General features: G+C 44.0%; 1 protein-coding gene across 14 annotated transcripts in view; it reads left to right on the forward strand.

Annotated features, from left to right (window-relative positions):
• LOC144768069 (alpha-2-macroglobulin-like protein 1) overlaps positions 1 to 12,907 on the forward strand; it is a 618,955-nt gene that overhangs the window by 589,696 nt on the left and 16,352 nt on the right. For 9 of the 14 annotated variants that reach the window (XM_078651444.1, XM_078651445.1, XM_078651446.1 and 6 more), the window contains 3 exons: positions 2,621 to 2,644; positions 4,393 to 4,425; positions 5,311 to 5,343. The exons of 1 other annotated variant lie outside the window; for it this stretch is intronic. In XM_078651444.1, the coding sequence (XP_078507570.1) occupies positions 2,621 to 2,644; positions 4,393 to 4,425; positions 5,311 to 5,343 (90 nt within the window). The remainder of the gene's footprint in view (positions 1 to 2,620; positions 2,645 to 4,392; positions 4,426 to 5,310; positions 5,344 to 12,907) is intronic. 4 more of the 14 variants (XM_078651448.1, XM_078651452.1, XM_078651454.1 and 1 more) reach the window with 1 other exon arrangement.

Genomic DNA, 12,907 nt, shown 5'->3' on the forward strand with positions numbered 1-12,907 from the left:
TGACCTCAGAGTTACAGAGTCCTTATCACTGTGACCTCAGAGCCACAGAGTCCTTATCACTGTGACCTCAGAGTCCTTATCACAGTGACCTCAGAGTAACAGATTCCTTATCACTATGACCTCAGAGTCCTTATCACTGTGACCTCAGAGTCACAGAGTCCTTATCACTGTGACCTGCAAAGAGAAAAGAAACCCACGAAGGGCTCCACACGTTAGGGGGCACCAAACAGCGGGGTGGGCTCCCGCTTCACAGGCATCAATGCGGGGTGGGCTCCACACGTTAGGGGGCACCAAACAGCGGGGTGGGCTCCCGCTTCACAGGCATCAATGCGGGGTGGGCTCCCGCTTCCAAGGCTTACATCAATGCGGGGTGGGCTCCCACTTCCTTAATGCACCCAAATGCCGGGTATGCTCCCGCTGTACCAGCATCTCGGGGAATCCCTACGCCAGGATTCCCTCTAAATCCTCATGCGGCATAGCGCTTCCGGCCTCACGTTCCCCAGGGCATTCTTTGCTCCGAGTGCACTTCCAAGGATGTGGAGGCAAAAAGAAATCATCAGGGGCCGAGCTGGGCACAGGCATGCCAGCCGGTAGGGACCCCCAGGAAGCAGCAGCTGGGTACCACTGCGGCTCCTCCAGTTGCCCAGCAGTCCTTACCCCAGCACAGGTACCAGCAAGCACCCTTTACATGGGGTCACAGCCCCAATATTTATACCACATGCCTCTTTGTTTGCCCTGGCACAGGGCTTGGGGAAACAGTCTCAACTGGTTCTGGTGGGTGTTGAAGCACTCTGTTTACAGTGCTTTCACCCTCCTTTGTCAGATGGGGCTCGGTCCTCAGACACACCACAGGGGGGCGGAGCCAGCATTCACCTAGGCAGGCACAGACCTATTCAGGGTCAGGTGACTACTCCTCCCACTACTCCAAATGCAGATCTCCTATCCAGCCTAGCGCTGAATCACCCTGCCCTCCCTGGAGCTACACACACCTCACCAGCCCCTGTCACTCCAGAATCAGACATGCAATACACATCAGGTAGGCAGACACATAGCACACAGAAATGCCAAATTCTAAAATTGGTATTTATAAAATAGTGATAATAAATCTGCGCACCCCATTGCGCAGCATTTATTATTACTATTCCAAACACACCAAATTTGACCACACTGCTCCTCTCATATCAGGAATTAGCACTGAATCACTTATCAGGGAATCCCCTATGCATTCCTATGGGAGGGCAGCCTCACAGCAGTGAGAAACCAAAATGGCTGTTTGTTACTTCCAGGACGTCACGCACTTAAGGTACATGTCCTACCATTTACCTACAATGCACCCTGCCCATAGGGCTAGCTAGGGCCTACGTTAGGGGCAACTGACATGCAATAAAAGGGGGGTCACAGATGTGGCAAACACTTTAGGTGCCACGTCACAGCAGCAGTCACACTGCGCGCACAGGCCCTGCAGTGGCAGAGGCCTGAGACAGGTTTGAAAGGCTACTTTGGTGGGTGGCGCAATCAGCGCTGCAAGCCCACCAGCAGCATTTAATTTACTGGCCCTGGTAATCTGAGATACCACTTTACAAGGGACTGATAGGTAAATTAAATACGCCAAACAGGTGTAGACCAATCTTACCATGTTTACCACAGAGAGCGCACGCACTTTACACTGGACAGCAGTACTAAAGTGCCCAGAGTTCTAAACCCACCAACACCATGTCAGGAAAAAAGGCTAGGAGGAAGGCAAAAAGCGCAGGGATGACCCTGCAAAAAGGGCCAAGTCCAACAATGGGCATTAATGTTTAATTTCACAAAGCACTAGTGCATTAAAGTAGAGACAACAGCCTGTGTAACTGCACAGCCTGTTTAACATAGGCGACCTGCATTACCACTCTATGCTTAGGTATATCTTTCATACATACTGCTATGATCATTCTGTGAATCTATAAAGAGCTACAATATTGGAGGAGAGAACGTTTATCTTTAAATGCAGTTCTCCAACTTTGCTGACTTACATATATTCTCATGAGACAATCCCCCTCATCACCCCAGGTATGAGGCTTAATTCTGTACATTACTTAACTAGCTGTAAAAATGCAAGCAGCTCAATTTCTATTGCTAGTTGGAGCTCAGTTTTTCTCCAATTTATAGAGTTGGGGTTACATGAGGTAGGAAGCAGCGTAAAGTCTATGCCTGTTTTCAATCGTATTTGAATTTATGGAGACACTGCTCTAGTAACACTGATTATCAAGGATTCACAGTCGAAGGGGCAATATTCAAGCATGTGAATCTATGACAGATACCAAAGTTAGAGAACTACATGCAGCAACTCATTATTTCAAAATATTGCTTCTGAAAACTGTTGCTGTTTTACAGTCAGCTCCTTGGTATTCATTCCTTTATTTTTCCTTTCTTTAATTTTTAATGTAATGTTGCTTTCTCTTTTAACAATTCAGGTCGCCCTCAATTTAGGTGTTTCACCCTCAAAATTTGGATGTAGGTCCTGGAAGAAAATGTGTAGGCTTAACATCTAAAAATTTAAAAAAATTTCTTTGTATATTATGGGTAAATCTCATTGGTTTATTCAACTGTTCTGAAATGTTTTTCTTTTTTCACCTTTCAGCACCTTCAACTACCACACCCAGCAGTGAGTACTTTTGAAAAGTGAAAATTCTCTGTAATATGGAAAAGAATTTTAGGCCCGATTCACAGAACTAACTTAAGACTAAATCCTAAACGTACTACCATTTTGGTATTCGCAGAAGGCACTTACTCATTTCGGTATTCACAGAAGTTAGGATGCCTTCGGTAAATACTGAAAGTCCTAAAGTTAGGATCTTTCTCAGTTTAGGAGTCCTAAAGTTAGGAGTCCTAACTTTACTACTCCTAAACTGAGAAAAATCCTAACTTTAAGACTTTTGGTATTCACAGAAGGACTCCTAACTTCTGTGACTACCGAAATGAGTGAGTGTCTTCTGTGAATTTCAAAATGGTAGTAGGTTTAGTATTTTGTCTTAAGTTAGCTCTGTAAATAGGGCCCTTATGGTCGGACTGTCACTCTTTGAGCAAATTCACTGCTCCATATTTAAATAGGATGTAGGGGTACATACCACTCAGTGACCCAGTTGACTACCCATCCTCGGGCACTGGACAATTTACAAAGGAACAGCCCAGAGTGTTAATAATGAACTGCCCTGAACTAAGGCAGTTTTCCACCATGAAGTGTCAGTGGAATATCATCCGTCAGTGTTCCCGCGATCTGCTTAAACTCAGAGCTAAACTTAAGGCACCCTGATCGACTAAGTTAAGGAGAGTTGCGTAACTTGAATCCACTCTTTGAGTTGTGAATTCTCCTTCAGCCTGCGAGAGCACCTCAGTGTGACCTTAGAGTCACAGTCCTGTTTGTGCTGTAGGATGCCTATAATGTGTTTTGGCATGTACACCTTCAACAGCCTAAAGGCCCATAGGAATGAATGGGGAGGCATTCCTTAATTGCGACTCGCAATTTGCGAGTCGCAATTAAGGAATGTTTAGAAATCGCAAAATTTTCAACCATTTCTTCATGCATAGGCTTTTACGATTTCTTAATTGCGATTTCTTAAATATCGCAATTAAGAAATCGCAAAAGCCAACAATGATGCATGTGCCTGCAAGTGTTGTCCGTGCCTGCTTATGTTCCCCACGTTTGTCAGCGTAAAATGCTGTCTCTTTGCAAGCAGATGGTGCTACCCTGCAACTGAGGGAGATAGACACCTGATCTGGGAACTTGATACAGAGTTTTCAGCTGTAATGAGAAGCTTCTTTGAGCCAATTCACACATCATCTGATCAAAAGCTGTCATAGAAGATGGGAACCCTGACGCCATTACATCAATCAAGAGCACTGGAGCAATCCAAGCTTTAGCCTTTAAGGCTCCATACCAGGATTAAAAAAATCCAGAGTGTCTCACAGCAAATGCAAGCTTTACGTTGAGGTGTACTTGTTCTTTCATTCAAACCAGACGCTCCATCTACCCACTATCTCCCCTCAACCTCCTATTCAGTCTGTAAAAACACTTTGGGCATTACAGTTTGTCCCCAAATCCTGTATCAGTTAGATGCCATTCAGAATATCTGATCAGATGCATGTTTACAATATGAGTACAGAAAAGGAACTATGTTGTCTAACGAACTCTCCTTGATTTTTTACGTAATGTTGCTTTCTCTTTTAACAATTCAGATTTCTCCGAAATTATTTGTTTCATCCTCAGTATTTGGATGTTGGGCAGGTTCTCCTTTAACAAGTCTGGAAAACAACATATAGCCATAACATCTTAAGGTGTTATTTATTTATCTTTTCTGTTATGGGCAAATTTGATCACCTGTTCTGAAATATTCTTCTTCTTTTTCCCTTCAGCGCCCATAGATGATGAAACTACCACAAGCAGCGGTGAGTACTTCTGAAAAGTGAAAAATGCTGTTATATGAAAAGAAGTTAGGATCTCATAGTGACTCTTTTCGAGAAAATTCGGAGCCCACATTAAAATGGGGCGTGGGGTCTGTACCTCTCAGTGACTCTGTTGTTGGCCTGGGTGGTAAATTCTGTTCCGTTCGCGGAATTTGGGTAATTTCACGTTCCGCGGATAACGCAAACTGGCCCAAAATTCTGCGTTCCGCGACTTTGCAATTTTTTTTGCTTGTTTGTGCTCTCAAAATGCGTGTTCGTGAGATATTTCCCCCCGAGCACCCAAACAGCGATTGCGAACAGTAAAAAAGCATCGCAAACAAGCAATTCCTCGTGTTCGCGGAATTTCTGCGTGTTCACAGAGATTTTATACCATTTCGCGGAGATTTGCTTAACGCGATTACACAAATTCCACCCACCCCTACTCTGTTGACCACCCATCCTCGGAGAGAGAGAGATTTACGAGGCTTATCACTCATGGATGCCTATAGTCAGCGAGTGATTCCGCAGTTTGAACCCTGGTGCAAACTGCAACTATGTTTCCAAATTTCTCTCCATACAAAGGAACAGCCCTGGGTCTCCATTGGGAACTGCACTCAGCTGAGGCAGCTTTCCACCTTGAAGAGACAGAGAATTTTCATCACATGCGCTTCAAGAGCACTGCTGAAACTCAGAGCTAAACTTAAGTCACCCTGATGGATTAAGCTAAAGAGAGATAAGTTACTTGAACCCACTCTTTGAACTGTGAATTATTCTTCAGTCTGAAAGAGCCCCTATTACTGTGACCTTAGAGTCACAGAGTCCCTATCACTTAGAATCTGACGGTTTTAATCACCTGTTCTGAAATATTCTTCTTCTTTTTCCCTTCAGCACCCGTAGATGAAGAAACTACCACAAGCAGCGGTGAGTACTTCTTTTTTAAGTTCAAGTAAAATTTTTATTAGAGTAAAAAAGGTGTCATTACAGAAAGAGAAATGAGATGCAATATCATCAAGAAGGTAAGGTAAATTAGGTTACAACAATAAGTATAAAAAAAATAAAAAAAAATGAGGCTAGAGATACAAAATATATGAGGCTGTCTAAATGAGGGCAAAGCAATAGATATTATGTAAGAAAAAATAAGTTCTAAAGAAAATAAAGGAACGAAAGGTAACTTAGGGGGGTTTTCAAACCTCTTGCTGAGAGGGAGGTAGGTGAGAGGGGCGTTTGGCACAAACATCAAGGTATAGGGTGATGGGAAGCCATAGGGTGTGTCTTTTCGGGGCAAGATCAAGTGGATAGACAAATGCAGTATCAAGTCTATGATTATAACATACATTAAACCACCAAGCTTTAAAAGTAATGTTATTCGAATTCTTCCAATTAACAGTGATCTGTTGGAATGCAACAGCTAGTAACAAATCAATAATTTGAACGTTTGAATCAACATTAGCCCAGGAAGAGGAAAGTGAGCCAAGAAAAATATCAGTAAGAGAGAAGGGGATAGAAGTTTGAAATATAGTATTGATTTGGTCCCATACTTGATTCCAGAAGGTGTGTGTGAGGGGACATAGAAAAAGCATATGAAAGAGCGTAGCATTGGGGGTGGAGCAGGACCAGCAAAGATCCGGAACCAAGGAGAACCTCTTGTGAAGGAGAGATGGCGTAAAGAGGAGTCGGTTATAGATAAAGAAAAGTGTTTGTGTGAGAGAAGCAGCCCTAGAGGACTTGCGGAGCTTAGTCCAAAGTTTATCCCAAAGGGAGGTAGACCAGGTCATGGCAAATTCAGATTCCCACTGCTCTTCTACTGTGGATTTCCGGGGTGACGGAGGTTTGTGAAAGGAATGGTAGATGGAGGAAGCTGTGGGGCCTGAGCGCAGTAGGGAATGGAGTGATGAAGTTGGGTTAAAAGAAACAGCGGGGAGAGGGGAGTGAGAAAGGGAATCATACACGGACATAACTGCATTCCTGAGTTAGAAGAATTTGCGGGCAAAGGAGGAAGGGAGAGAGAAAGTTTGGCTAAGGATAGAAAAGGACTTGAAAACAGATCCAATGAAGAGTTGGGAAACCCAGATTAGGCCTCGTTGCCTCCAAATTTTCCAATAAAATGGTTTCTGGTTGATGAGAATGCTGTTATTATACCATATAGTGGTGGGAAGGAAGTCAGCAACAGAGGAGGGAGGATCCGGAGAAGAGGCTAAGAGTAGTTTAGCAGTGTATTTGTGGATAGGAGTAGAGATAAACTGAGGTTTGCGGGAAAAGGAGAGGTATTCTGCAAAAGAAAAAGGGGAGAGAGAGAGACGTTCAAGTTTAACCCAAAGGGGGAGAGGATCGGTAGGGTTTTTTAGCCAGAGGGAAGCTTGTTTCAGGAGGAAAGCTTTGTGATATGCAGGGAAATTTGGGAAATTAGCCCCACCCTCTGACTTGGGGAGGCGCAATCGAAGCAAAGACATACGCGGTTTCTTACCAGACCACAAACAGGAGGAGAGGGTAGTATTGATTTTATTAAAGAATTTGGCAGGGATGGAAACAGGAATATTTGAAATGGTATAGAGGACGATTGGGGATAACATCATCTTGATGGTGTCGAGACGACCCCACCAGGAGAGGTAAAGGGGGTGCCACCTGGAAGTAAGGTCTGATAGTTTTTGGGTACATTGATTAAGGCAGAGTGAGATAGTATCTGAGATAGAAGGGGTTATATGCAAACCAAGATATTTTATGTGAGCCGGGCTCCACGTGAAGTTGGATGCAGCAAAATCAGATTTGAAGGTGAATTTGGTAAGGGGGAGAATTTCGCATTTATCGTTATTCAGTTTATATCCAGAAAGTTGAGAATAAACGTTGACTTCATCAAGGAACGCGGGGATGGAGTCAGAGGGGTTGGATATGAGGAGTAAAATATCATCTGCATAAGCAGCTAGTTTAACATGCGAATGGGAGAGTTGGAAACCATGAATATTTGGATTTTGACGTAGTTTAGAGAGGAAAGGTTCTAGGGCCAGGTTAAAGAGGAAGGGGGAAAGAGGGCATCCCTGGCGAACACCTCTGCCAAGACTAAAAAAGGAAGATATTAAGCCATTGGTGCAAACCGCTGCTCTGGGGTTCGTGTAAAGGAAGGAGATGAGGGAAATAAAATTAGGGCCAAACCCAAACCACTTTGATGCAGAAAAAAGAAAAGTCCATTCCACTCTATCAAACGCCTTCTCAGCATCTAAGGCGATTGCGGCTAGAGAATCACTAAAACGTGATGACTTAGAAAGGACATTGAATAGGAGTCTGGTGTTATCGGTGATGAAGCGACCTTTGACAAATCCAGATTGTTCGGGACCGAGGAGCTCTGGAAGAAAAGGATCCAATCTGATGGCTAAAGATTTGGCATATAATTTGTAGTCGATGTTAACAAGGGATATTGGTCTGTAATTTTTACAACGCTGAGTGTCCTTCCCCTCCTTGGGTATAATGCAAATGTAAGCATCTGAGAATGTGCCCGAGGATGCACCCCTGGCTTTAAAGGAATTGAGGAGATAGTGTAATTTGGGTAACAAAAGGGTCGCAAAGTGTTGGTAGAATTCGACCGTAAACCCATCTGGACCTGGAGCTTTGTCTTTCTTAAGGGAGTGGAGTGCGGTGTGTAATTCGCGGGTGGTAATGGGGATTTCAAGGGTAGATAGGTCAACAGGAAAATTGGGAGGAGGTTGAATGCTTGCAAAGAAGGTGGAGAGAGAGTGAGCAGAAGGTTGAGTTTCAGAAGAATAGAGTGTAGAGTAAAAGCGAGAAAATTCTTCCAAAATATCAGCATCTTTATGTTGCAGGACTGAGTTAACATCAAAAACAGACTCAATGTTCAATTTGTTTTGCTTAACTTTCAAATAATTAGCAAGAACCTTCCCCGCCTTATTTTTCCCACCATAAAATTTCGAACTGGATTTCAGTAAGTACAGTGAGGCATCTTCAGTGGATTGCTTGTTGTATTTCATTTTGGCATCTACAAGAGCCGTCAAACTCTCCTGGGTGTGGGAGGTGTAAAAAGAGTGTTCTAGGGTCTTGATCTGAGATAAGGGGTCACTGGTGCGTTTACGAGCAACTTTACGTTTTGCGGCAACATGTCTGATGATGAAGTCTCTGGCCGCAGCGTTGTATGCATCCCAGATGGTGTGTTCGGCTAAAGAGGGAGTATCGTTGAGAGCAAAAAATTCAGTAGAAAAATCGGTAAAGAAGGCAGTAAATTTGGGGTCGAGGAGAAGAGTGTTGTTGAAGCGCCATCTCATAGGTCCAATGGATTTGGGTAAAATATCAATATTAATTAAAACTGGTGCATGGTCAGAAAACAATATGGGGCCAATGTCAGCCTGAGTGAGGGATTGGGACATGTGGTGAGACAGGAAGATATAGTCGATACGTGATTGGGAATGGTGCACCTGGGAGTAAAAAGTAAATTCTTTAGAGGTCGGATTACATAGTCGCCAGGCATCAACAAGTTTGTGTTGAGAAATGGCGTGCGAGAAAAGCTTGTGAGATTTGTTAGGAACAAAAAATGATTTGGAATGTCTGTCCAGCAAGGGATCCAAGGGCATATTGCAGTCGCCTGCCAAAATAAAATTATTGTCAATGCATTCAGTGATACGGGAGGCAAACACGCTCCAGAAGACAGGATTCCCACCAGTGGGGGCATAAACATTGAGCAGGGAAAAAGGGATACCTTTCGAGGAAAGTTTAACAAATAACCACCTGCCTTCAGGGTCAGATTCGGACTGCAAAACTGAATGAGAAAAGGACTTGCGAATTAACAAAGTAACACCATTTCTCTTACCAGGAGCAGAGAAAACCGCCCCCACCCAACCTCTCTTAAGTTTGGAAGCTTCAATGTCAGATACATGGGTTTCTTGCAAGAAGGCAACATCTACGTTCAATTTAGCTAGATGGGAGAGGATCTTTTGCCTCTTAATGGGGGAATGAAAACCTTTAACGTTCCAGGAAACAATACGTATTGACATCAAGTAAAATTAAATAGGGAGAGCGTAAAAGAAATAGGGAAGAAAAATGAAGCCTCATATTCAGGGAAAATGGAGGAAAAGGAAGAGAGGAAGCAGAGAAAGGGAGAGGATAAAGTGATCAGAAGAAATAAGGATGCAAAAAAGAACAGGACTATAGCAACGTAGAGAATGATCCAGGAAAAGGAAAGGAACGATGGAGAAGAGTTATATAAGAGATAAGAGGGAACATATAAAAGCAGGAGAAAAAAAACACAAAGGAGAACTATGTCGAAGATTCTGATGGAGAAAAAGGTCGATGTGGGAGAATAATTGAGCTGAGAGAGAAAAACAAGTGTAAACCAGGATGAAGAAGAGTTATCGATTATGAAAAGCATGAGGAAGCATATATAAAAGGTAACAGAGAAATGACAAGGTAAAAAATACGTAGTAAGGTAAGATGAGAAACAAAAGAGAGTGTGAAGAGAATACAGGAAAAAGAAAGGAATGAATATATGAAACCAAAGAACGGTGAGAAGAAGAAGAGAGACGAGTGAGAGGAGAATAGAAAACAATCTAGACGAAAGTGACACCAAAATACTTGAAAAAGTCAGGGAGGGTACAAAAAAGAGAACAGATGCAATAAATGATAACATGTCAAAATAAGAGGGAAGGGAAGGTACTTACAGAGGATGTCGGGGAGAGAAGACGATCAAAAGTCGGGACAAAAGGGGAACAGAACGGAAGTAATAGGAGGGAGGTAAGACCAACCAACGAAGGGCGAGTACGCAGGGAAACGAGACGTCCAACCGGAGAAAACATGACGGAACACTAGATATGGCCTGTGGAGGAAGGAGAGCAACAGGGTTAGAGGGCGATAAACAGCGATATTAAAAACATATATCATGTCAGCAAAAGAAGAAATGAGTATCAACGGTAACAGGTAACAACCAAGAGAAATATAGACTCGTCTGAGAGTCTAAAAGCCTGGAACCAAGTAAACATGAATGAACAATAAACAAAATGGCGTAGAGCAATCAGTTATAACAACAACAAAAGTCATGGTGGAGACGAGGAAGAAGAACTGGAGAACTCCATGCCAGCAGAACCACATGAGTTCAGGAAACTTCGGAGTCGTACAGGATCTTCAAAAGTTGTAGTCTTGTTGTTATAGGTGACTTTAAATAGACAAGGGTGGAAAAGTCCATATCTGGCTCCAATGGAACGGAGGTCCGCTCTCATGTCAAGAAAGGCTTTGCGACGGGCAGCAGTGGATTTGGCGTAATCTTGAGCAAAAAATAAGTTGGATCCTGACCAAGTAAGACGTGGTGAAGCTTTGGCTGCCAAGAGGACCTTCAAGTCCGTGTATTCAAGGAAATACATTATCACACCTCTAGGCTTCGTTGAGGGAGAGATAGAGGAGGAGACTCGTCCAAGTCTGTGAGCACGCTGAATGTTGAGTGAGGTGTCTTCAGGCAAGTGCAACAGCTTGGGAAGAAAGGACTTGAAGAAAGCAATGGGGTCACTCCCCTCACAACCCTCCTGTAGGCCGTAAAGACGTAGGTTATTGCGTCTATTTCTGTTTTCAAGGTCCTCTACCTGCCTTTGAAGAGAGGAAATCTGAAGATCCATGTGGACGACCTTGGTAGCCGTTTCCTGAAGAGATGAGACATCCTTTTCCACGGTGGAGACCCTGGCGTCCATCTGAGACCAGTTGTCAGTGAGCGTTTGCAACTTGGCATTTGTGTCTTCCATGTAGGGGCGCAGGGCTCGTATTTCTTCAAGAAGTAATTCGAGTGAAATAGCCGAGGAGGATTTCGAGGGGGAGGGTGGGTCTTTCTTCAACCTTTTAGAGTTCGTTTTGGTCGCAACCTGAAGAGAAGTCTCCATGACGGCTGGCGTGTTAACAATAGGAAGGTCTGTGGACGCTTCTAGGTGAGCCAGCGCCGTAAACAATTTCGAGTTTTTGATGTAATTGCGCTTAGAGGGCTTGTCGAGATGCTGCGCCATCGAAATACAGTTGAATGAGACGTCAAAGATAGCGCGAAATACAGCTGAGATAATAGGCAAGGGCTTAAAAAATGGGCAGTAGAACCAGTTGAAGGTTAAAGCAGGAAGAATGCCAAAAAAGTCAAAAGGAGCAACAAAAATGTGCAGTGAATTGAAAGGAAATAACAGCGTCCACTACATGCCAAGGAAAACTCCCTTCAGAGGGACAAAATGGCCGCCAAGCGTGAGGAGAGCAATAAAGTCTAAAAAAACGCAGAAAGTTAGTGCCAGAGATTGGAAAAAAGTCACCTGTGGTGGTCGAAGGAGGTCGCCGTCATGAGATGAAGGAAAACGGCATCAGAAATGGTCCATGAGAGCCGGTGATATTACGTGCGGCAGAACGCACATCTTAGAGAAGCGCCGGAAAGAAAACAAAATGGCGGTCGCGGCTGGGAAGAGCCGCGACCGGAGCTAAATCGGGCACTTGAGGGCAATGTCGGCTCTGTTGAAGAGCGGAATCCGGCTCGGGTGCTGCCTGATTAGTTCCGCCGTCGGGAACAGGTCTCCATGATTCGCTGGAGTAACGTGAACCACCGGTAATCTCCGGTAGGGACGGAGCTCCTACCACTGTGCTGCCATCCGCGTCGGGCGCTTAGCCACGCCCCCAGCGGTGAGTACTTCTGAAAAGTGAAAAATGTTGTTATATGAAAAGAAATTAGGATCTCATAGTTACTCTTTTCAAGCAAATTCGGAACCCACATTAAAACGGGGCGTGGGGTCTGTACCTCTCAGTGACTCTGTTGAACGCCTGGGTGGTAAAATCCGTTCAGTTCACGGAATTTGGGTAATTTCGCGTTCCGCGAAGAACACAAAATTGTCAAAAATTCTGCTTTCCATGACTTCGTGAAATTGTTTGCTTGTTCGCGTTCTCAAAATGCGCGTTCGTGAGATATTTCCCCCGAGCACGCAAACAGCGATTGCGAACAGTAAAAAAGCATCCGAACAAGCAATTCCGCGTGTTCGCTGAGATTTTTTACAGTTTCGTGGAGATTTGCGATTACGCAAATTCGACCCACCCCATCTCTGTTGACCATCCATCCTCGGAGAGAGAGAGATTTACGAGGTCGATCACTCATGGATGCCTAGAGTCAGCGAGTGATTCCGCAGTTTGAACACTGGTGCAACCTGCAACTATGTTTCCAAATTTCTCTCCATACAAAGGAACAGCCCTGGGTCTCCATTGGGAACTGCACTCAGCTGAGGCAGTTTTCCACCTTGAAGAGACAGTCAGACAGAGGATTTTCATCACGTGCGTTACAAGAGCAGTGCTGAAACTCAGAGCTAGACTTAAGTCACCCTGATGGTTTAAGCTAAGGAGAGATCAGTTACTTGAACCCACACTTTGAACTGTGAATTATTCTTCTGTCTGAAAGAGCCCCTATTACTGTGACCTTAGAGTCACAGAGTCCCTATCACTTAGAATCAGACTGTTTTAATCACCTGTTCTGAAATATTCTTCTTCTTTT

Source organism: Lissotriton helveticus, chromosome 7 (genome assembly GCF_964261635.1).
Source record: "Lissotriton helveticus chromosome 7, aLisHel1.1, whole genome shotgun sequence".
In the NCBI taxonomy this organism is placed as follows: domain Eukaryota; kingdom Metazoa; phylum Chordata; class Amphibia; order Caudata; family Salamandridae; genus Lissotriton; species Lissotriton helveticus.